This window comes from Dermochelys coriacea, chromosome 5, assembly GCF_009764565.3.
Source record: "Dermochelys coriacea isolate rDerCor1 chromosome 5, rDerCor1.pri.v4, whole genome shotgun sequence".
Classification (NCBI taxonomy): domain Eukaryota; kingdom Metazoa; phylum Chordata; order Testudines; family Dermochelyidae; genus Dermochelys; species Dermochelys coriacea.
The window spans coordinates 93,193,267-93,216,321 of record NC_050072.1 but is presented as its reverse complement, the minus strand read 5'-3'; the positions used below and the strand labels follow the sequence as shown (position 1 = coordinate 93,216,321).

The following is a 23,055-nucleotide window of genomic DNA, read 5'->3' as shown; positions in this document are numbered from 1 at the left end:
TCACTAACTCCCTCTGAATTGCACCTGAAGAGATAACTTTTCCACAGATTAAGTAAAAGATTCAAGTTGAAGATTCCCAAAGATTCAGATGAAGGTATGGGAAGAAAACCCCTTAGTTGTCTATCTTCTAAAATGGAACAGTCCCAGTCTTTTTAATCTCTCCTCATATGGAAGTTGTTGCATATCCCTAATCATTTTTGTTGCTTTTTTCTATACCTTTTCCAATTCTAATGTATTTTTGAGATAGGACTAGAACTGCATGCAGTATTCAAGGTGTAGGTGTACCATGCATTTATATAGTGGCATTTATAATTGTTTTATTATCCACCCTTTCCTAATGGTTCCTAACACGGTTAGGTTTTTTATTCCCACTGACATAGAGCAGATGTTTTGTGAGCAAAGAGGTTTTCTTGAGCTTTTCCCAGCACTGTGCATCAGCTGTAATTCAGCAATTTACTTATTAGTGCCAAAATTCAGCTAAAATGTTTATCATCCAGGAAAGCTGCAAATGAGAACAGCATTCTCTTGAGATTTGCTCTAACAGACGTTAGAAGATTTCAGTTTTATAACCAATGTAAGTGATTTAAATACAGAGAACCTGATCTCATTTTGTTGTTTATATTTCAAAATTCTTTTCGTTCACCTAACTTATGTATGGAAGGATAAGTTTAACCTGTTTTCCATCACCTTTTAAAAGTAAATCTCATTTATACTCAACATCAAAGGAAGTGATTGTTTACATGATTTGATAAAATACAACGCTGAGATTAAAGTATAAATAGTACAAGCGAATAATCTTCAACTACTAACATTTAAATTTGACATAACAGGCCCCAAAAGGGATGAATCATCCAAACCAAACCCAGTTTGCTAAACAGGATAAAGACAGTCTAGTATGCTTTATCTCATCAAGTGTTACGTTTTACCTACTTTAAGGGTCGTCCTCATATTTTTGATTTCCCTTACTTTCCCCCTCTCCTTTATAATCCAAACGTTGTTTATTAATCCCGGTCAAAGGATAAAAATTTGTATAGTGTTCCAAAAGTTTTCCTTAATGGCCAAACATCAAGATGTTTCACTTATCTGAAAGTTAAAGAATCAGCAATTGTGCAAAAACACTTGAGACAAATTGCTCAAAGAATTTTTAATTCATTTATTACCTGTGCACAAGAGAAATAACTACCAATAAAAACTCAAAAGATATACAGTATTTTTACATGGTGGTTAAAAGTAATTAGAATATCACGACACTGTCAGTGAAAGTAATTCTTCCAATTACAAATCATAATGCATGTTAGAATCTCAATGAGAGAAGCCAAAAAGCTTTAGAAGCAGTTTCAGAGCATAGAGTAGTGCTCCTTCAATCTGCAAAAAGATTAAGATAATTTACAGTCAATCCTTGTGAATACTGAGACAATGTTACAATGCAGGTTTCTGTACAGTTAGATGTAGACTTAGAGATAATTAGATCAATAATTCTAGCATATTTTAAATGAACTTGCCTAAACTCTTTTGCTGAGAGATTTTCACCAAAGATGCTCAAAGTTTCTGCACTAGAAATGTGTCAATTTTATTTGTTCTGGATTTTTTTAGTTACATAGATTCATTCTATTGCAGTGTTTAAGTTCCTAGATGTGAGCTGTTTCCAACATGTATATTGTGTGTATATTTTATACAAATAAAAGCAAAAAATGATAGATAAATCAAGTGGTATAAATCTTACAGCATTTTGCTAGCAAAAAATACATGCTGAAGTCACAAAAAGCAGTATTGGTACCCACAAATTATAGCTTCATTTAATTTGTTTCCTTTTTAATAATTTGTATTCTACATAAATTACTACCCAAAGCTAATGTTTAAGTAGTAAATAAATTGGACAATTGTAGGTCTGACAAAACCTGTTCATTCAACTGTGAAAGATATTTGTTTCAACAAAATCACAATAAATGCTGAACAAAGAGAAGTGTTTGATGCATGCAATAGCTGTGAATGAAAAAGCATTGATTCCCACTGTTCAAAGAAAACTACTGCACTCCACCTTAAAATGCATCGGACTGGCTTTAGTTATAACAAGACAATCTCAAGAGTCAGAATGAAATAAAGCAAGTATTTTAAAGATTTAAGAGCTGTTATCAAAAATAAATTACATTTTTCAAGTTAAAGAAATGTTGCTATGATGGTTGGGAGCCCAGTAGCCTTTCAATAGCTGCATTGATATCTCCTCCTGTTGCTATTAGAGCTTGTAAATTTGCTTCACGGTTCAAAAAGCCCATTGCACTGAGCTGCTCCAGTTGTTGCTGAAATCTGACTTCTGGATTTTGTAACTGCTAAAAAGAGGACAATTTCAAGCTGTAGACACAGGCTTAATACAAATACTGTGTACAAACTGTACTAGATTATTAAATACATTTGATTCTATTCCATACTGTGTCTTGGCGTATTTCTGCAACTAAAGTTTCCTTTATGTCTCCAAAGCCAGACAGCAAAATTGAAATGGCTGAACTGCAACTGAATAGCATCCTTCTCCCAGGGGAGTCTGCTGACCGGTTTAAGAACATCTGTACCAAAAGCCGATTGTTTTTGAAGTGACTACAGGAAGTGCTGCATGTTTGATGTGATGTAAGGGAGCAAAGCAAGATAATCTGATTGAGAATCATTTCCTTAAAATAGTTCCTTCAACGTGTCATTAACAGATTGTTCTTGTAAATGAAATGAAGAGTTAAATCCAATGATGCTGTGCTTTGGAGATTTTTAATAAACTCATTGTTGGTTACTGAACTGATGCGGCAAAGTAAAGTTATTCTCGTTACTGGCATATTACCTTTTATCATTTCTAAAGGCTTTAAAAAAGTCAAGAAGTATCTGAAGTTGCAAAAGTTTTATAACAGCTAGAACTTCCAAATGGGAAACTGAACAGCTGTGCTTTTATGGTCTGATCCCGCTCCCACACAATTAGTGGCAGAAATACTGACTTTGATAGTACAGGATAGAGCTATCACAAACTTCTAACGGTTAGAAGCATTCTTTGAAACCGTTTTAGTTGTAAGTGACAATATGTTTAACATAGGTATTTTAAACCAACAAAGCCAAAGAAACTATACTTCTTGCTGTTTCCAGAAGTTGCCATTCCAAGAGTTCTTTAACTCCAGTTTTAGCAGATAAGCAACAAAGGAGAAACTGTTTTTCAAATACTAGATTTTAAAGAATGAACAGTTACAAGAGTTAGTGACCAACCTACAAAAATACAAAAAACTTTTTTTTGTTCATCGTTAAGTCTTCCATTCTAGCTTGATTCCAGCTATTAAGCCCATGTTCGAGTATTACAGCACAGATGGTATGGCTGTTCTGAACTCCCTATATTACCTAAGCAGTAAGGGAAAATTAAATGGACACCAAAAAATTCTCTTATCCAACATTTTTACCTACTATTTGTTACTTGGAACTCTCAGTTTAACAGATTAAACAAAAACATTTTGCTCTGATTTCTAGTTTGTGTGCATTTCACAGAATGTTACCTATAGTGAGTGTCCTTTGTATAAGTCCTCGATATAGCAATTAGGCTGACACATATTTTGAAGATAAAATGTTACCGTACAAACAAGAGTTAGCAGAAATCTTAGTGGCTATTGCAGCAGTACCTGAAACAACTCGCTTTTTGAAATCTAGTTCATCTCATGTTTGCAATAAAGTCAGTACCCAAATTAAGAATTTTATAGCTTTTGTCAGTCTAAGTTTGCTCTTTGTACTACTAAGGACATTCTGCACATTGTGAGAAACTTCTACCACCATCTCAGTCTCTCAGATCAATACAATACAAATGACACCTACACAGAATTGAAATAGCTTAAAAAAAAAAACTGACTCGGCAGAGGCATAAGTGAAAGGCTCAACATCGACACTGAATCTGCGGATTTCTCTGTGCATGTGAACAACTCAAGGGCAAATGGTCCCCATGACAGAAGTATTAAAAGTTCAATTTTTCCAGCACTGATTTTCACATCTGGGAAAACGAGTTTTCTAGCCTGGTCTGCCCATCCACCCATTAGCCACCAGCATTAACCATGTGTTTTTTCAAGTACTTTCTCCTAACTGCCCCTTTCAGCCTACATTGATAAATTAAATAAATAGATACATCTTAAAGTTCTAGGATTTAGCCATCTGCTACCTTACCTGAGCATTTGCACCAGCAAGTGCCTGCAACATTTGCTGAACAAACTGTTGGTGACTAGATTCAGCAACTCCTGAGGCTGGACTTGTATTTTCACTGGGGATGGAGCTAGATACGGTTGTCCCTGTTGGACCTCCAGTGCTTCCTAATCCCCCTACACCAGGATTAAATCTGCAGAGATGAGGAACAGCAATGCGAACATTTTGTATTAAAAGTTGATCACCACATACTATTACTCCTCCCTCCGCCAACTGTACACTGGAATTCTGTGGATATCAGTGGGAATGGAGAATGTGAATTTAATGTAAATAAAGCATCCAAACACAGTAAGATCCATTATAAATAGGGCCCTACCAAGTTCATGGTCCATTTTGGTCAATCTCATGGTCATAGGTTTTTAAAAATCGTAAATTTCATGATTTCAGCTATTTAACTCTGAAATTTTACAGTGTTGTAATCGTAGGGGTCCTGACCCAAAAAGGAGTTGTGTGTGGTGGTGGTAGTGGTGGGGGGAAAAGAAAGGGTGTCACAAGGTTATAGTGACAGGTTTCAGAGCAGCAGCCGTGTTAGTCTGTATTCGCAAAAAGAAAAGGAGTACTTGTGGCACCTTAGAGACTAACAAATTTATTTGAGCATAAGCTTCGTGAGCTACAGCTCACTTCATCGGATGCATTTGGTGGAAATGCATTTTTCCACCAAATGCATCCGATGAAGTGAGCTGTAGCTCACGAAAGCTTATGCTCAAATAAATTTGTTAGTCTCTAAGGTTATAGTGAGAAGTGTAAGGTCATGCATTTAGGGATTAATAACAAGAATTTTAGTTTTAAGCTGGGGACACATCAATTAGAAGTAACGGAGGAGGAGAAGGACCTTGGAGTATTGGTTGACCACAGGATGACTATGAGCCACCAGTGTGATATGGCCGTGAAAAAAGCTAATGCAGTCTTGGGATGCATCAGATGAAGTATTTCCAATAGAGATGAGGTGTTAGTACTGTTATACAAGGCACTGGTGAGACCTCACCTGCAATAGTGTGTGCAGTTCTGGTCTCCCATGTTTAAGAAGGATGAATTCAAACTGGAGCAGGTACAGAGAAGGGCTACTAGGATGATCCGAGGAATGGAAAACCTGTCTTATGAAAGGAGACTCAAGGAGCTTGGCTTGTTTAGCCTAACTAAAAGAAGGTTGAGGGGAGATATGATTACTCTCTATAAATATATCAGAGGGATAAATACCGGAGAGGGAGAGGAATTATTTAAGCTCAGTACCAATGTGGACACAAGAACAAATGGAGATAAACTGGCCATCAGGAAGTTTAGACTTGAAATTAGACTAAGGTTTCTAAACATCATCAGAGGAGTGACGTTTTGGAATAGCCTTCCAAGGGAAGCAGTGGGGGCAAAAGACCTACCTGGCTTCAAGATTAAACTCGGTAAGTTTATGGAGGAGATGGTATGATGGGATAACATGATTTTGGCAATTAATTGATCTTAAAATATTCACAGTAAATAGGCCTGTAGTGGGATGTTAGATGGGGTGGGATCTGAGTTACTATAGAGAATTCTTTCCTGGGTATCTGGCTGGTGAATCTTGCCCACATGCTCAGATTTTAGCTGATCGCCATATTTTGGGTCTGGAAGGAATTTTTCTCCAGGGCAGATTGGAAGAGGCCCTGGGGTTTTTTTGCCTTGTTCTGCAGCATGGGTCACTTGCTGGAGGATTCTCTGCACTTTGGAAGTCTTTAAACCATGATTTGGACTTCAATAGCTCAGACATAGGTGAGAGGTTTATTGCAGGAGTGGGTGGGTGAAATTTTGTGACCTACATTGTGCAGGCGGTCAGACTAGATGATCATAATGGTCCCTTCTGACCTTAATATCTATGAATCTATTGTGGGGGAGAGGTTGTGGTACTGCTCCCCTTACTTCTGCACTGCTCCTGGTGGCGCTGCCTTCAGAGCTGGAGAGCAGCAGCTGCTGGCCAGGAGCCCAGCTCTGAAGGCAGAGCCATTGCCAGCAGCAGCATAGAAATAATGATGGCACACTATGGTATTGTCACCCTTACTTCTACACTGCTGCATGCAGAGCCGGGCCCTCAGTCAGCAGCCACCACTCTCCAGCCACCCAGCTCTGAAGGCAGCAGCGCAGAAGTAAGGGTGGCATGGTATGGTATTGCCACCCCTCTTCCCTATTGCTGGTGGGGTGTCTTCAGAGCTGGGTGCCCAGCTATTAGCCTCCGCTCTCCAGCCACCACTCTCCGGCCACCCAGCTCTGAAGGCAGTGCAGAAGTAAGGGTGGCAATACTGCAGCCCCCCCCAAAATAACCTTGCAAACCCCCCCCCCTCCCTTTTGTGTCAGAACCCTCAATTTGAGAAATGCTGGTCTCCTCCGTTAAATCTGTGCAATATAGGGTAAAAGCACACAAAAGACCAGATTTCATGGTCTATGACGCGTTTTTCACAGCCGTGAATTTGGTAGGACCCTAATTATAAACATTAGCATTTTAACGTTTTTTAAGGGGGAAAAAGTAGGAAATGCCTGAAATGAAGATGTTTAGTAAACTGAAGATGGTGTTTGTGTGGAACTGGTCAAGCTTCTAAATTTATAGCAGCACGACAAAAAACTGACAAATAAACCAAAGAGATTTAAAATAAATAAGTAAAGAAATGTACAAGTTCGTTGGGCCAACTCTTACCCTGGTATAAGCCCTGGTGCTTCTGTTGCTAGTGTCTGCAAGCCCTGTTGAATTTGAAGCAAAGCTTGCATTGCTCTAGGGTTTGACATTGCTGACAGCGTGTCCGGGTTCTGCATCTAAGAAAAGGAGAAAATTGTTATATAACTGAAACATGTACCAAGTTAATCTTCATCACTGTTTGTTTCTTGTAGTGAACCCACTCCCTCAACACCTGTTATTGCTCATCTTTTTATTTTAATACCTCTCTGCACGCTTCTTGTGATGGTTCCCTCTTTTGCAGTAGCAGCTCCACCAAGACCTTTTAAGTATGGGGAAGAGGGACAGATAAGGCAATATCCTCAAAAAAATGTTACTGTACTAAATGCAAAGCTTACATATTATTGTGGGCTAGGATTTCAGGTAACCTCTTGGGGGATGTGATGCAAGACCTGAAAATTCAAAGAACTATACTGAGATTATGCTAGACAAGAATAGGTTTTCTGGGACAATAAGGGTGAAGTGAATTACCTAGGGATATGTTAACACAAATTATTCACTTCCGATGATGCAAAAACCCTGAGGAGAGGGTGATTGTCTTCTGATTACCTGGTCCTGAAGGCTAATGGCCTGAGCTGTATAGAAACAAGATGATTTCCCCAATCTTAGTTCTGAGGCAGCTATAAACTTATAACCAGGGGAAAACCCAAATATGGGTTTTGAAGGACTGACATCTATCAGAGCCTGAAGTTGGAGTGATCTCCGGTGACTTTTTAGTATGCATGTCAGTTCTTCTATTGTTTTTAACCTTTTTTTCTGCAATGCTTTTACCTTAAGAATAAATGTGCTTCCTTATACGGAGCTGTGTGGTCATTTATAACAGAGGCGGTATATTGAGCATAGCCTTTGGAGAGAAAGCAAAGCACAGATGCTGGCTTTAGGCAGTTTGGCTTGCCAGGAATACCACAGTGTAAATTAGGGAGCTGTGCAGCTGTAACATCCCAGGACAGGAGGGAGGGAGATGTGGATCTCTGCCCAGGAGAGTTGACAGCTGAGTAGCTGGGAGCTTAGAGGGAGTGCCTTTGGTGGACCACCAGGGGATGGGGGTAAAGGTGCAATTGGCCTACACTGTGACAAACTAGTCTAGCAGCACTGTTTCTCACTATTCTTCCAGCAAAATGTATCATATGACATACCTGATCTTCCAACTAGGACTGCTATTAAGTTCAGACTTTGCAAAGTGCATGCCCAATACCCTCTCTCTGCATTATCTGTAGTGCCATAACAGCCTACTTATGTACACAAATGCTATCTAGATGATACATGCAGTCTGATGTATACACTTAAGATGGCTGGATCAAGTTCCTCTTTACCTGCTGGAACATCTGAACCTGTAGCTTTCACAACTATTGATAAACACAAGCCAAATCCTGAGATCTGAAAAATCTCTAGACACTGCGAAGTTTCAAATATGAAATGGAAGTTCATGGCTTCGGCCCATCTCTTATCAGAACAACTACATAAACAAAAGGTGAAATCTTGCAATGACTTTTGAGTGACAAGATTTGTCTAAGATTCAAACTCTCGGGGGTTACAACAAAGACAGCACTCTCATTTACCATTTGGAGGATCACCTAATGGATTCTAAAATGAAGCTGGCTTAGTGTTTGGTTGTGCTATTTATCATCTTGTCTTCAAAGTTACAATGGACCATTACAAGATTTTTGACAATCACTGTGCCTCAAAGGGAAGTGGCTGAAAATTAGGACATGCCAAGAACTATTCTTGTTTTGAGATTGTGGCACTCCTTTCCTCTTAGGGAAAGGGGACTAGTTTCAAGGTCCACACCTGAAGACTAACAAAAGCAAAGTGTTTCAAGAATGCCCTACCAGAAGTGGCTGCTCCTCTAACAACCATTCTTATTGGGTGTTTTAGTATAGGATAAAAAAAGATAAAAATTCTACCATGTTAGGCTCCTAACCACCCTGTTCTCCAGCTTTTCCCTTAGGCTATGTCTACACTACACCAAAACACCCATGGCAGCTGACTCAGGCTCATGGGGCTCAGGCTGTAGGGCTATAAAACTGCAATGTAGATGTTTGGGTTCAGGCTGGAGTCTGGGCTCTAGGACCCTTACATGGATCAGGCCAAGTTGTCAGCTTCCACAAATGCAGAACAGGATCTGGAGAAAAATTCTAAACCTTCTATGGTTAAGTTCAGGCCAGTAATGATCAGTGAGATATGAGAAATGTTGTGGGCCCTTCATGCACACAATATGTCTTTTAGATAGGTTGAGGAAGGTCAGAAGGAAAGAGCTAGATCCACAGAGCTGCTGAAATTTGTCAGTGTCTCTGAGGAAAGACCCAGTGCCAACTTCTGTAAAGTATGCTGCTATGCACTCTTGCTTAGCAAAAATAATGTTGACAACTTGTCTATCATCTAGTGTCCAACAGTCTGAGTTTTATTATATAGAAAAAAACTGACAATTCAGCAGCCTAAATGTTTACTTGCCTTACTCCGCCTTAATCTGATCAGTAAGACTGAGTATAGATCAGAAACTATATGATGGCTGAGGATCTCTCCAGGAGTGGTAGGCTGCACACACATCTGTGCCTGTTCTTCTTTGCCAAGCACTCCCCCAGAGTAGTACTATGCACTTGCTCATTATCCCAAATGACACAGTCACAACAATTGCCATGGGATTCCGTCTCACCTTCCCTCACCTAGAGGATTAGTGCAGAGGTATGGGCTGCAGTGCTTTTAGCTCTGCATCTCCATCTCACTCTATGCAGTCAGTGGTTTGAACGCCTGACCCAGCCTCTGTGGAGGCTGAAAAAATGGATAAGAGTGAGGTGGCTAAAGCTCAATCCAGATAAAACTAAAAGTTATTTTATTTGACGTATGCAATCTGGCCAAGCCACAGTGTTCTTATCAAGAAGGTTCAAGACCTCCAGGAAGTTGAGTCATCATGAAGTTCTCAACAATATGCGTCATGGTTTGTGGCTGCCCACATTGACATAGTGGACTTTCTCATTCAGGGCACACTATCAGGCCTCTACCTTTTCGGGAGGGAAAGGCAAACCAAGAGCTCATGTTAGCGGTGGAGGAAAAGGGGTTTGGTTTAGTATTTGCAAGTATTTAAATCACTAAAAGCCCAACTCCCACTTGAAGCTAGAGTTCGCAGCAGAATCACAGACCAGGCCTTTAAGCTTTCAACCAGAACAAAGCAAAATCATATGTTGCAATTCGGGTAACACTACATGCAAGATGTTTGCTGACAACAGTTAGCCTCTCTTTTACTCACTTGTTGAAGGAAAGTTGGAAGTTGTTGTCTCATTTGTTCCTGAAGCTGAGGATTTCCAGCAAATAAGGGATTATTCAGAATCATCTATGAGGCAAATGTTCTATTTTAGCTGCAAATACTAAAGACAGTAAATAAAGCAGCTTCCCTCTCCATCTCCCCCCTCCCCAAAAGGTGATTTAGTGCAACTTATATATTCAGTACATTTATAATTAACTGGTTTATATGACAATTAAGATCTTTGAAAAACAGAAATCTTAAATGTTGTCTTCCTTCACTTACTGTCCAAAACTGATTTCTGGTAGACATCCAGTCATCTAACAATGGACAACAAGGTGGGTGGGGTATTTTCATATTTGTTTTTTAAAGTTTTTATCCAGATGGAAGTGCCATTATTTGCATAAACATCCCCTTGCAGATGAGATAGACTGAAGAGGATGAACAGGATAAGACTTGCATACTACAGAGTTGAAGACTGTTCCTCTATGCACACATTCAATGTGTGCAAAAAGCCAGTGAAGCTCCCCTAAGTTTTTTTTTTTTTTTTTTTTTTAAAAGCACGAGATACTTTCCATTCCACTCCACGTGGCACAAATCCAACCTGTGCTGACCCTTTAGAAGCTGAACCTACAGGCATATTTGCACTATAAGTGATATTAGGAAAAGACTATGCTGCCATTCATAAAGCTGTAATAGTATTTTCACTTATACAGCAAATGAAAGCCGTACAGGAAGGTCACAGCTGAAGACTGAAGATATAAGTGCCATGATCACACTGACAGCCTGACCAACTAACTCCTAAAATCAGTTTGGGGCTACATAGACCAATGGCCCTGCCTACAAGTTTGAGGCTAACTTTTCAAGTGGTTCCTATATGAAGTCACAAGTTTATGGTTGTTAAAATGTTTCACGCTGAAGTACACACAAAAAATTTCAGCTCCCGTGGTTGTTCTGTCCATCTAATTTAGTACTATCTGGCCCCTTCGGTTCACCCAAGCTTCTGAGCCAAGAGTTTTTGCAGTTTGCTCTACAGTCTTGCCAATGTTCACTGTTTAGCTCTATCCTGCAGTTAGACTCAGGAGGTTGACTGTCAAGATGTCTAACTAGGAACTGGAGAAGCATATTAACAGGCTAGTAAGTGTTGGTGTTAGCACATAAAATTGTTACTTTCTTGTGACAGTAGTTATTGCATAAATTTGCAATACCTCTCTTTTCATTCAGTACATACAATACATAGGTGCGTTTACCTGTGCTGCAAGATCAGGGTTCTGGCTTAGTGACTGCATCATGCTTCTCATATAGGGTGCAGACAACATGTTCTGCATAAGCTGTGGATTTTCTGTTATCTGCTGCAACAAACTCTGCATTCCTGGAGTGTTGAACATACCAGCTTAAGTAGAAGAAATGGTCACTTTAGCAATTCAGAAGCATGAAAATAGTGACAGATGCATTTTCATTTAATTATAATTAAATATGATGATGACTGCATAACATTTCCATGATTTAACATGAGAGAGTAATTACTGTCTATAATGGACATCAGCCACCACTCATCTCAAGAAGCTTCTCCACTTTTAACCCATAATCCAGGGGTAGGGAACCTGCTTAATTTCATCTGGCCCATGGCAAGTCTTGGCGCTGTAGGCCAGAAGCACCAAGCCTCTGCACCATCCCACGGGGGACTCGCCCCGCTGTGGAGGGAAGCTGGGGTTGCCAGGCCATTAAAAGTCCAGTCGGCAGTGCAGCAGGCTTAAGGCAGACTCCTTGCCTGCCCTAGCTCCGCGAAACTCCCAGAAGCGCCTGGCATGTCCCTGTGGCCCCTAGGAACAGGGGTGACCAGGGAAGCTCCACGTGCTGCCCCACAGCACCAGCTCCGTAGCTCCCATTGGCCAGGAACCGCGGTCAATGGGAGCTAAGGGGCTGGCGCCTGTGAGTGTGGGCAGCATGCACCATGCAAAGCCATCTGGTCGCACCTCCACCTAGGGGCCGGATATCCCGGCTGTTTCCTGGAGCTGCACTGAGCCAGGAAGCCTGCCTTAGCCCCACTGCACTGCCAACCAGGAGCTGCCTGGCCGGAGCCTGCACCTCGAACTCCCTCCTGCACCCCAACCCCCTGCCACAGGTCAGAACCCCCTCCTGCACCCTAACTCCCTCTCAGACCCTGCATGCACACCTACACCCCAAACCCCTGCCCCGAGCCCCCTCCCACATCCCAACCCTCTGGCTCAGCCCCCAGCCTGCTCCTAATTCCTGGCCCCAGCCCGGAGCTCCCTCTTGCACCCCAAACCCCTTATCCCCAGCCCTACCCCAGAACCCACACCTCCAGCACCCCAACCCTCTGCCCCAGCCCAGTGAAAATGAGTGAGAGTGGGGGAGAGCAAGTGACTGAGGGAGGGGGGGCTGGAGTGTTTGATTTTGTGCAATTAGAAAGTTGGCAACCCTAGGGGAAGCATGTGCACGGTAGCCAGAAGATTAAGAAGGAACTGAGGGGGTGGCGAGTCAGCAGGGCTTTATACTGAGTTCCATGAAGGCGTGACACTAGAGGGCACCCAGGCCAACCCAACGGATGCTGCTAGGGAACAGTCTTCCGGCTACCATGCATATGCACACACCTGATTGGAATGGACATGAACAAGCATTTAAAGAAGAACAGGCTGTTAAACTAGTAAGGGCACTTCTCAAAATTGTGCACTCTCCATAATTCTTTTAAACCGCTCAGAAAACCTGATTATCCCATCACAAATGGTACCAACACTTCTAGAAGTGTGTCCAGTCACACCTTCCATTCTTACATAAACCTCCTGCACACAGTTTTGGAGCTCTCTTCAGTTATTCAGTCTAGTCATTCCTTCACCATTTGACCATGTGCTATCACTACAAAGTCAGATGCAGCAGACCACTTCCCATATCTTGTACAGGAAAAATGCACTGTGCTTTTTGGGTAACCTGAATAATCTACCAACATTAATAAGATTGCAAACAGCTCCGAAGAGAAGTCAACTTCCAAAGCTGTGCAAGAGCACTGCAAACAACTTCTTCCTTAACCTGTGAAACTTCATTTTGTAACTAACAGCGTTCTGAGAGTGTGGAGTTGCCACTGAAACCAAGATATTCTACTTTTCATTTTGTACTCTTATTCAAAAATGTTAAAAAATAACTTTAAAAATTAGGTAAGTTATTCTCTGGCAAAAAAAAGGTTTATATGCCAAATTTTTGCCTGACTTAAATTTTCATATCCAAGTTTAATACCCATATCCAAAGACTTAGAAGTCATACTGAAAGATATGTACTAGTTACATCAGTATGAATTGAAATGATTTGAAACTTTCACAATTAAAAAAACAAACAAAGACTACCTTGGATATCAAAACTCTATAGATGTTTGAGTTATATTACTAAATCCTAATTTAAGGTAATTCCATATCATCAAATAATCCTAGACTTTTGGGGGTTTTCTGCTTCTTGTCATATGTTTTGCAGTACTTTGGGGTGGAACTCAGCAGCTGGTTTAACACAGAAGTGGCTGCAACAGATCTTTCTGTACCTCTCCCTCTGCTCCTGTGCCTGTCCTCGTCTCCCTTCCCTTAACATGCACCTTTCTACCCTAACCAGTCTGTCCCAGCCTTCCTCCTCTCTGCACTGGAGCAAGTCAGGCTGTTTCCCCCCCTCCATGCTACCTGAGAAGAGGCAGGGGGATCACTTAGAGCACAAGTCTCCCTGCTCTCGTCTGGTGAATGGAGCTACACACAATGGCCCTTGGCCTACAGCACACAGTAATTAGTGGCAATGTCAGCCCCTGCAACCTGGGGATGCTGCATGTTTAGTAGCTCTGTGGGATGGGGCATGCTCAGTGAAATCTTCTGTGAATACTGCTGCCGGCCACTAACAGATTTATGAGCAGGAGCTAAGTGCTATTTGCAAACACTTGTAATTTGGAAAAATTTTGCTATGTTTTCACAGGAATCTCAAAAAGACTCATCTCTTAAAATAGGCCGATCACTTTCATCTCTGCTCCAAAGCACAGAAATACTAGGGCTTCAAGGAAGAGAATAAAATATTTTATTTTTAACATGCGTTAACCATGTTTTCCCTGGCTCGTTCTCAGAAATGGAGAATAATTTTTGCTAAAAAACTTTTAAAAAATTTAGTGTTAGACTGAAAATGTCTATGCTGCTATCCGACTAAATTGTTAGTATGGCAAAGTTATAGGCAACTGAAAACAAGGTTTTATAATGTGAAATGTTCAACAACCTTCATTATAAGCCTTGAGACCAGCACCACCGATAATATAATTTTATCTAAACAAGAACTTTCTCTTATTTTCCCTTCTTATTACGATGCATCTTTTGCTTTTATATTGCAGCAAATCCTATTTTCCTCCAAATCTACACCAAAGTAGTTGATGCCTTGATTCTGACCTCCACTCTGGCAGAGATGTCAACCTGCATCGACTACTTATTAAATTTTCAAACAAGCACCTCTGTGCTCTCTTCCATGATGTCTTTCACACACAGGAGGTGATCCCCATAAACATCCACTAAACTGCCTCATTGTCCTTAAACTCTTGTTTGCTGTGTTGCCTGCAGAAAACTTGGTACCAATAAGTAGCTGGGCTGCTGAGATTAATGCGCATCATGCTGATCATGTTTTCTTGCTTCCGTAGGCTCTTCCTGTCTGTTGTGTCCACCCTTTGTTTCTTGACTTAGATTTAGACTGTAAGCTCTTTGAAGCACACACAATATTTTTTGTTATGTGTTTGTGCAGTGCTTCGCACTGTGGGTCCATAACTGGGGCTCCTACGTACCATGATAATACAAATAAACTGACTTTGAAGTTGAGGCATTACTATTACAATTTCTAATATTGGTTTATGTAACACATTCACATTTCATTCCTCTGTTTACATGGTAAAATTTCAGTTTGTTTCAGATCTCACATGAACTCTATATGTCCTTTCAGGTATGTGGGAAAGACTGAGAGGCTGTATCTAACAATATCTCGTTCACTACTTACCTTACTGGACTTTTGCACTCTGTCCAGTGTGCAGAATGTTTTTAATTTGTCTAGCGAGTCTCTACTTTTACTGTTATTTTAGCAGATTTGTGGCTCCTCTTAGTGTTCTTGAGATAAGTTTACTTTGCATGTTTGTTTTCCTACATAGGACTTTGATACTAGTAAAGAGAGCTATGCAAGTAAATATTAGTAACACTAAATCAAGTCATTTAAACACAACTTTGTCCAACACAAGAATGTCTGTCATTTCAGCAATTACTTGCACAGGTGCAAGTAAATACAATTCTATCATAATGAACATACCTCCTACTCCGGGTCCCAAATTAGGCATGGTTGAGCCTGATCCTGTACTGGTGGTGGTATTTCCAACACTACTACTGCCCCCACTTTCGCCACTGTTGCTGCTACTGGTTGTGGAACTCTGAGAACTGGACTGAGGAGCCCAAGGATTTGGTAAAGGGTCTCTATTTTCTGTACGAGACGGCTGACTTTCCCCACCTGAAGATGCATTGCTTACTAAGGAAGCAAATGGGTTACCTCCAAACTACAAAGGAGGAAAAACAAGGAATACCATCTATTAAAACCATCAATTTTATCTCTGCTAGAAATGACAGGTTTTGAGACGTATGCAAAATTACAAACTTGAAGACTATTGATTCCGAGAGCAGTTTTTAATTATATTCACCAAGCTAAAACCAGTTCACGGTAGAATAATCAGCTGTTTTGAGATGCTAATCTTAAAAAGGGATATTAAAAAAAAAATAAAATAAAAAAATCGTCTCTCTGAAAATGTACCTTACTATAGCAGCAACACCCAGGATTTCAGGCTGAAAGTAGTAAGGGAAAAATATATTTTCTATTTTGTTAACTTGGTGCATTTGTCAACACTTTTGTTAAAATGAAACTGACTACATATCTTCAGGATATTGAGTTTCTCTCTTGTTGAAAATACTTTAAGAAAAGCAGCAAAAAAGACTTCGGAAACTGTTCATAAGGAATCTAAGACAGAATTTCCTGAACCTATTTAAAGAGTACTTTTAAAAACTTTTAGGAATTTAAGTCAATTTCAGAAACTTCAAGTTAAGTGTTCCTTTATGAAACAGCACATGCCATAGTCACTGACTTTCAAACTGTCACAAAACCAAGAAACAAACACTTTACTCTTTCAAGGTTGAGAGTTTGGGATTTCTGCAGCCCTACTTCTACAAATGGAAATAGAAGGTGCAGTGACTTCTAGCACCAAATTACATTTTCTTGAATGCTTGTTTAAACAGTGCATAATTTCCTTCACTTCTGAGAAACTGATTTAATATTAGGTTGTATGTACCCATTTCTCACCTGCTCTTGGGCTGCATTCAACATTGGCTCCTGAATATCTGTGTACATGCGTCGCAAGGCATTGTATCCACCTGGTATACTCTCAAGGTTGCTCAAGGCTCGGTCTTGGTTTCTCATCATTTCCTGCATCATTGCAGGGTTTCTCGCAAGTTCTAGGGTCTAAGGAACATTTAATTTGTATTAGTAAAAAAAATTCATTCTAAAGTGAAAACATCTGAAGCAGTGCCTCCATTATAACAGCTATTTACAGATTATCTAACCCACTGCAGTTAGTTTGAACTGCTGTTAGAACTAGAGCAAGAATTTTTCTTGTTGGAATCATTAGAAAATTAAGACAACTGAATTTTCATCTGCCATTTTGTCAAAATTGTAAAATGTTGAAACATTTTAGTTATATAGTACTGATACAAACAGTATGAATTGATTGTACTGGGCAAGAGAGAGGAAGGAAGACACAGAAAGTTGCGTCCAAGTTCATTTCTATTCGAACAGAATTAGTGAATTTACTAAATATTGTTTCAACCCAGAAATATAGTATGCTGCTTCCAAATAAGAACCATTTGAAATAAATACCCAGTTTCTCAAATCCACAGTATCCATCAGTTTGTGTCTTAAAAGCCTCTACAGTGTAGAAGTATGCCGGCAGCTTTCAACTGTATTTAAAATCTGACTGAAGTACTAAAATTTAGATTAAAGCAGTGTTAGTTTTTTTTGGCAGGTACATTATTGGCTGTATAACAACTCTCCTTTCTCAAAGGAAATAGGAGATCTAAAGTGCACACAAGTTCTGTCCTAGTTTAACTTCAAAAAATTTAGTTATGTAATCCTGAAATACTCTCCAGGGAATGTTATAAATTATTTAACATTAAAGACAACACATTGAACTATTTCAGATATTAGTGACTAGAAAAAAAAAATCAACAGTATTTGCCTAGAGTAGCATTCTATGAGTTTTCCTATATGATCCTAAATTTCTCAGCAATACTTCAAACACTCAAGTCAGCACATTTAATTTAATTAAAGAATTTTAAAGTTTATTAATTTACAGAGAACTTTCAACATACTTGTCTCATTATATCAGGATTATTAAGCATGTGACTGATCTCTGGATTTCGCTGTATCAATTGCTGCATTTGAGGATTGGCCATAATTAACTGCCTCATCAGGTCAGGATTTGAAAGCATGCTCTGAACAAAGGGATTTTCCATTATCTGAACCATCATTTCCGGGTTGGACATGAGCTGTCGCTGCATCTGACTTTGTAACTCTGAAAAGTTAGATGTATTCAGGCCCAGGCTACTCAGACCTGCAAGTCCTCCGAGGCCACCTTAAGGGGTGAGAAAAACAAAAACAAAAACCTGAACTTTCTGCTTTTATTACATTTCTAAATCAATTTCATCTGGACAACTTTTCTTAAATACAAAATACTTTAATGTAACACCCAAATTTCCAGACAATGCAAAACAGTGGGAATTCCATCCTGCCCAGACACTAAAAAAAAGAGTCCTTCCTCCAATGTCTGTTTTAATAATGAAGACATTTTGCTGACAATCAATACTTTGGATAAGACATACATGTTATTACCACTCTAGTAATGTTGATGTCTGTGACTTAAGATTTCAAAAATTTCTCCCTTGTAAACCATGCAGTATATACATGCATGTCTGAAAGAACCTATTTGCAAGAGTCATTTAAAATTTAACAGAGAGTAAGTATGATAGCATTACAATACAGTATATTTTCCTTTTATTTTGATAAAGGAGAACTCTTTCCAGTTCCTAATGCATCAGATACTAAAAATAAGGTAAAACAGTTTTCTACAATCTTCACACTGTCTAAATTGCATAACTTCAAACTGGCCCAAAATTGTGGCAACTAAAATCACTTGTGAAAATCTGAGCCACTTTAAACTCATAACAGCAAATGCTTACTAAGTTTAACTTTTTTATTCTATTCATTTTTCAGAAAATGAAACGAGATAGAGGGCCTGAAACACCAGTGTTAAGTCTGGTGCGGGTAGCAGGAGAAAACCACTTTTCAGCTGCAGAACAGGAGCCTGTCTGTGCCTGGGAAATGTATGCTCCAGAAGAGAAGGTAAGATAGAGCTATTAGGCCCAGTGATTTGATTTGGTCAGAGAAGTATGCTTGTAGGTGGGTTAACAGTTTTGTCACTGTTGTTCACAATCTGGGTGACACCAGGGCACAATTTCTGCAGTGTCCTCCACTCCTTGGACCAATCCAGATACATTGTAGAGCAGGGGTGGCCAACATGAGCCTGAGAAGGAGCCAGAATTTACCAATGTACATTGCCAAAGAGCCACAGTAATATGTCAGCAGCCCTCCCCCCATCCCCCATTAGCTCCTTGCCTTCAGTCCCCAGCCCCTCCTGCCTGTCCATGGCCCCACCAGTCAGTACCTCCTGCCTGCCACAATCAGCTGTTTCGCATGCTCAGAAGGCTCTGTGGGGGAGGGGGAGGAGCAAGGGCATGGCAGGCTTGGGGAAGGGGCAGTGGCCTTGGGGGAAGGGGTGGAGTGGGGGCAGGGCCTGGGGCAGAGCAGGGGGTTGAGCAGTGAGCACCCCGCCCCCCACACCCAGCACAATGGAAAGTTCACATCTGTAGCTCCAGCCCCGGAGTCAGCGCCTATGCAAGGAGCCACATATTAACCTCTGAAGAGCCGCATGCGGCTCCGGAACCACAGGCTGGCCACCCCGTTGTAGAGCATGCACAGCTCACAGGGAGCTCTAGAATTTTCACATTACCAGTAATGCTGGAATGAAACACCAGCTGCACCTTGCTATTTGTTGACATGCTGTATGAAGCAGCAGCAGTACAGGAGTATGGAGTATTCCATGTATTCCAGTATGGAGTATTTCATGTATGCACGATTTTCCACAGAGGAAAATTTCAAGGAAATAAGATTCCTACGATTAAATGCTGAAATTGAACCCTTTCCTCTAAATGGGCTATAACAACTGAGGGAAGGGCAGTGTTCTTAACCCACAAAGTTAGCAGATAAAGATTGTACCCAAACCAAAAGGACTGCTGTTTGTTGAGGCTGGTGTGGAGGTACTACTGCTTGATGTCGATGTGGTAGAAGTATTCCCAGTGGGGTTCGTTTGCTGTACTGGATAATCTTGTGATCTGAAAAATAAAGTTAAAACTATAACCCACTTTACTGAGGCAATTTAAAAGATTTCTGGAAGGATCCAGAGACAATTTAGCATGAAATAACCAGAATATAAATTATGACTATTCTCATATATTGAGTCAATACCATTATTTAAATATGGACAGAAAGTAATCTGGCTTGAGTGATTTATTTAGAACATGCTTTGAGTATTTCTATTTTCTGCCCAACTGGATATTAAACTCATAGCCCCAGCCCAGACAAAAACCAGAATCTCAAGATTCTCCAAACACAATCTCTAAAAGGAAAGATTTAAACGCAAATAGGGTTAAAAAGGTGATCGTGCATGTTTTATCATTCCAAGCTGATGTTTTCACTGAGATCCGAAACCCCACCCCTCACTGCAGCTGGAACCTTGAGTAGGATTTCAGCCAGTCACAGAAGCAATTAACACAGTACCACAGCCATTATTTCTGATAAGCTTCAGCTGTTTTCTGAGCAACAGCAGGTACCAATCCATTTCCCTTCCTATTGTTTTCTGCTCAAACGTTGGAAGTAAATTGAGAGAAACAAAACCATCCAGACATCCAAATTATCTGACAGTGCAAAGTAAAAGCCTGTCCTACCGAACCATTTCTAGCTGGGACACTGTAGCAATTCCAATCTGATGAAGGCCAATTGTGGATACAACTATAAACAGTCTACAGCCAATACAAACAAAACTGAGTCATTTCAGGTTGCAAGTGTTGTAACATGTACTGTACACTACTGTCTATTCAGAGTTAGAACTCTTCAGAAAATGGGAGCACAATTATGTAAACCTGGCTACTAATTTATGACCAAGTCTGTTCCAAAACTTGGTCATGGCAGATTTCTCATTTGCAGTGTCAGGATAGCAGGCCTGCACTTGACGGATCAGCTCAGCTTTGGACAGGTCAATCTGTCCTTTGCTGAAATGATCTGGGCCAGTCCCAAAAATGTGAACATCCCCTCAGCTGCTTCTGGTGCAGTTCGCTGTTGCAGAAGGTAAGGAACATCCCTGGAGCACTGCTTACGTGCGCCCTAGACAACTGCAATGGAACTGCCCTTCGTTGCACAAAAGGCCTGTAAAAGCAGCCATATGATTGTATGATTAGACAACATTAAATTGTCTTGGCTAAAGAAAACAGATGATTTGCAGTTTGTACGACGTGTAGGTGGTTAGCAGTTGTGGGAAGGCCTTGAAAAATGGTATGCTTAATTGAACATACTGGGCTTGGAATGTGGCTTAACTGGAAACACTGGACCTGGAAGGTAACTGATAAAACAGGTGAAAAGTCTTGAAGAAGAAGCCCCAATCATCAGGGGTGGTTCTATGTGGCTTTAACAAAAAAAGAAATTCATATTAGTGACTATAGTCACATAGGTTCTGATACATAAAGTATAAAAGGATCATTACTAGTACCTGCTGTCCAGCTGAAGCCAGCCAACATGGGTTTGAGTGTCCTCAGTCTAATCCTGTAGTAAGTACCTGAACAATGCTTATAACTACATGTTACTGTATGGATATATGATTGCTTAGGCATTTAAGGCACATTTGGAGCAGCTGTATAAATGGCATTCAGCCTTTGAATTTAATAAAGGAATTTAAGATTAAACTGGTGTCCTGGTGATGCCTGTATTATCAATAAAAATAATTCCAACAGGGCTTCTGCTCTACACCTGGAGATTGACTTAAAAGGTAAACAACACAGCTGATGTGTTCATCTTTTGCAGATATTCTTCTGCCAGTTGGGCATGGTTTGAAGTTGCTGAACCGGCTGCCTTCATCCTGGAGAGGTGAAAACTGAAACACCTAAGAAGCTATAGGGCAACAAATAATGCTGGTGTTCAGCACTCAAGTGCCAGAATTGAGTGCTCAAAGAACAGAAAGTTTGTTTTTTTATTATTAGCAACCTAAACCCATCTAGAAGGGAGGAACATGGCAAGCAATACTCATGAAAAGAGCACTGTGACTGTAGAGGCTCAGCTCCTGGAAGGAGTTTTCACTGACTAAAGTCAAGAGGAGCTGACTGGAAAGTTTTAAGTGCAGTGGTGAAGTTCAGAAGGTGGCACATGACTGCCAAGAGAGGAGGCCGACACTCACACTATCCTGCTATTGCAGCATTTAGGGAACAAAAAACTTCAAGAGTTCGGAGATTTCCACCTATGTTTTTCCAAGGGACCTCAGGACCAGGAGTAAGAATACTGCTTTTTTTTTTTTTTTTGAGATCTAGTAATTGCACAATAAGAGGTGTCTAACTGGGAAAGGAGAATATTTATTTGGTTTCTTACAGCTAAAGAATAAAAGACATCTTATCAGCAAAGTTACCTGTTTTGTGTTTTGATGACAAGGTGAACAGTGAGTCCATCGTGAATCCCATGCTGGGTCAGAGTATCTTGATCTTTTAAAATTTTTCCAGCAAATATTAATACAAGTTGATCTGTGTGGGACTTGAAACGCTTAGAGATTTCTTCCTTAAACTAGATATTAGAAAGAAAAAGTTAATGTGATTATGTGTAATCAGTGCATTAACTATTCTATTTTAAAAAACTTTTGCGATTTGGTGAAGTTATTTTGCACATGTTTACTATTTTCAAGTTTATACAATATATGCCCCCTTTATTAAATGCTCCCTCAGTTTTTTATTTTTGACAATGACTATGAAGTCAGATCATTCCTATTTGTACATTCAAAATAGTTAAACAGTATGTCAATCAATAGTGTTAGAAAGTGATTAACTTTAAATCCTTTCCTGCACCAGCCATGTATACAACAAAAGCTTAAATGTCAAGGAATGAGGAAAAAAAAATCTTGGTTATCTTTTTCAATTATAGCTTTTCTCGTATAATTTTGTATAGGTGTATATGTAAGAGGTGTAACTCAACATCTGTAACAGATGTAAGTATTTGAAAACAGCATTTTCACATTAAGTAAAACCCATTTTTGACAATGTAGTATTAACATAATGTTAGGCTTGTTACAACTTCACAGAAGGAAGCGTTTCCAGCGTTCTTATATTATTGCCATGTACTGAAATGGGGCCAAATTCCTATGGCCAAAGCACATATAACAGAAACACAACTAAGCTGAGCTAATGCTACCATGGCCATCTAACTCAATTTTCTTGCTCTTATGGGGGTTATACAGCAACATTATTTTGTAATACTTCTGTGTAGTCTATCATTTCACCACTTAACTTCTGTACATCGTACTATGCATTAGCTTTACAGTGCTGGTGTGTTATTTACAAAGTTATGGAAAGCAGTTACTGTGACAGCTGTAGCAATTTCTTACCTAAACTTAAGGTCTCCTAAGAATATGCATCTTTGAGGTCCATTGTATGAAATGCAAAGTTTATATATTATTGTGGGACAGGATTGAATGTAACCTGGGGGAGAGGGACAGGAGGATGTG

General features: G+C 40.1%; 2 protein-coding genes across 7 annotated transcripts in view; one reads left to right on the top strand and one right to left on the bottom strand.

Annotated features, from left to right (window-relative positions):
* The window catches only part of IDNK (IDNK gluconokinase), a 43,885-nt gene extending 21,909 nt beyond the window's left edge, over positions 1-21,976 (top strand). For 3 of the 4 annotated variants that reach the window (XR_005293202.2, XR_006281658.1, XR_006281659.1), the window contains one exon: positions 2,476-2,778. Coding sequence is in view for 1 of the 4 variants with exons in the window: in XM_038403456.2 (XP_038259384.1) it covers positions 18,456-18,584; positions 21,375-21,404 (159 nt within the window). In the remaining 3 variants the exon portion in view is untranslated. Of the gene's footprint in view, positions 1-2,475; positions 2,779-18,455; positions 18,585-21,374 lie in introns of those variants that run through there. The other variant, XM_038403456.2, reaches the window with a different exon arrangement.
* Positions 1,130-23,055, bottom strand: part of UBQLN1 (ubiquilin 1) — a 36,132-nt gene continuing 14,206 nt past the window's right edge. The window contains exons 2-11 of one of the 3 annotated variants that reach the window (XM_038403446.2): positions 21,970-22,121; positions 19,518-19,633; positions 17,555-17,817; positions 16,491-16,649; positions 15,456-15,696; positions 11,387-11,529; positions 10,143-10,226; positions 6,863-6,978; positions 4,171-4,339; positions 1,130-2,327 (exon numbers count right to left, since the gene is read on the bottom strand). In XM_038403446.2, coding sequence (XP_038259374.1) covers positions 2,172-2,327; positions 4,171-4,339; positions 6,863-6,978; positions 10,143-10,226; positions 11,387-11,529; positions 15,456-15,696; positions 16,491-16,649; positions 17,555-17,817; positions 19,518-19,633; positions 21,970-22,121 — 1,599 coding nt within the window. In that variant the 3' untranslated portion in view covers positions 1,130-2,171. The remainder of the gene's footprint in view (positions 2,328-4,170; positions 4,340-6,862; positions 6,979-10,142; positions 10,227-11,386; positions 11,530-15,455; positions 15,697-16,490; positions 16,650-17,554; positions 17,818-19,517; positions 19,634-21,969; positions 22,122-23,055) is intronic. The other 2 variants (XM_038403447.2, XM_043515167.1) reach the window with 2 other exon arrangements.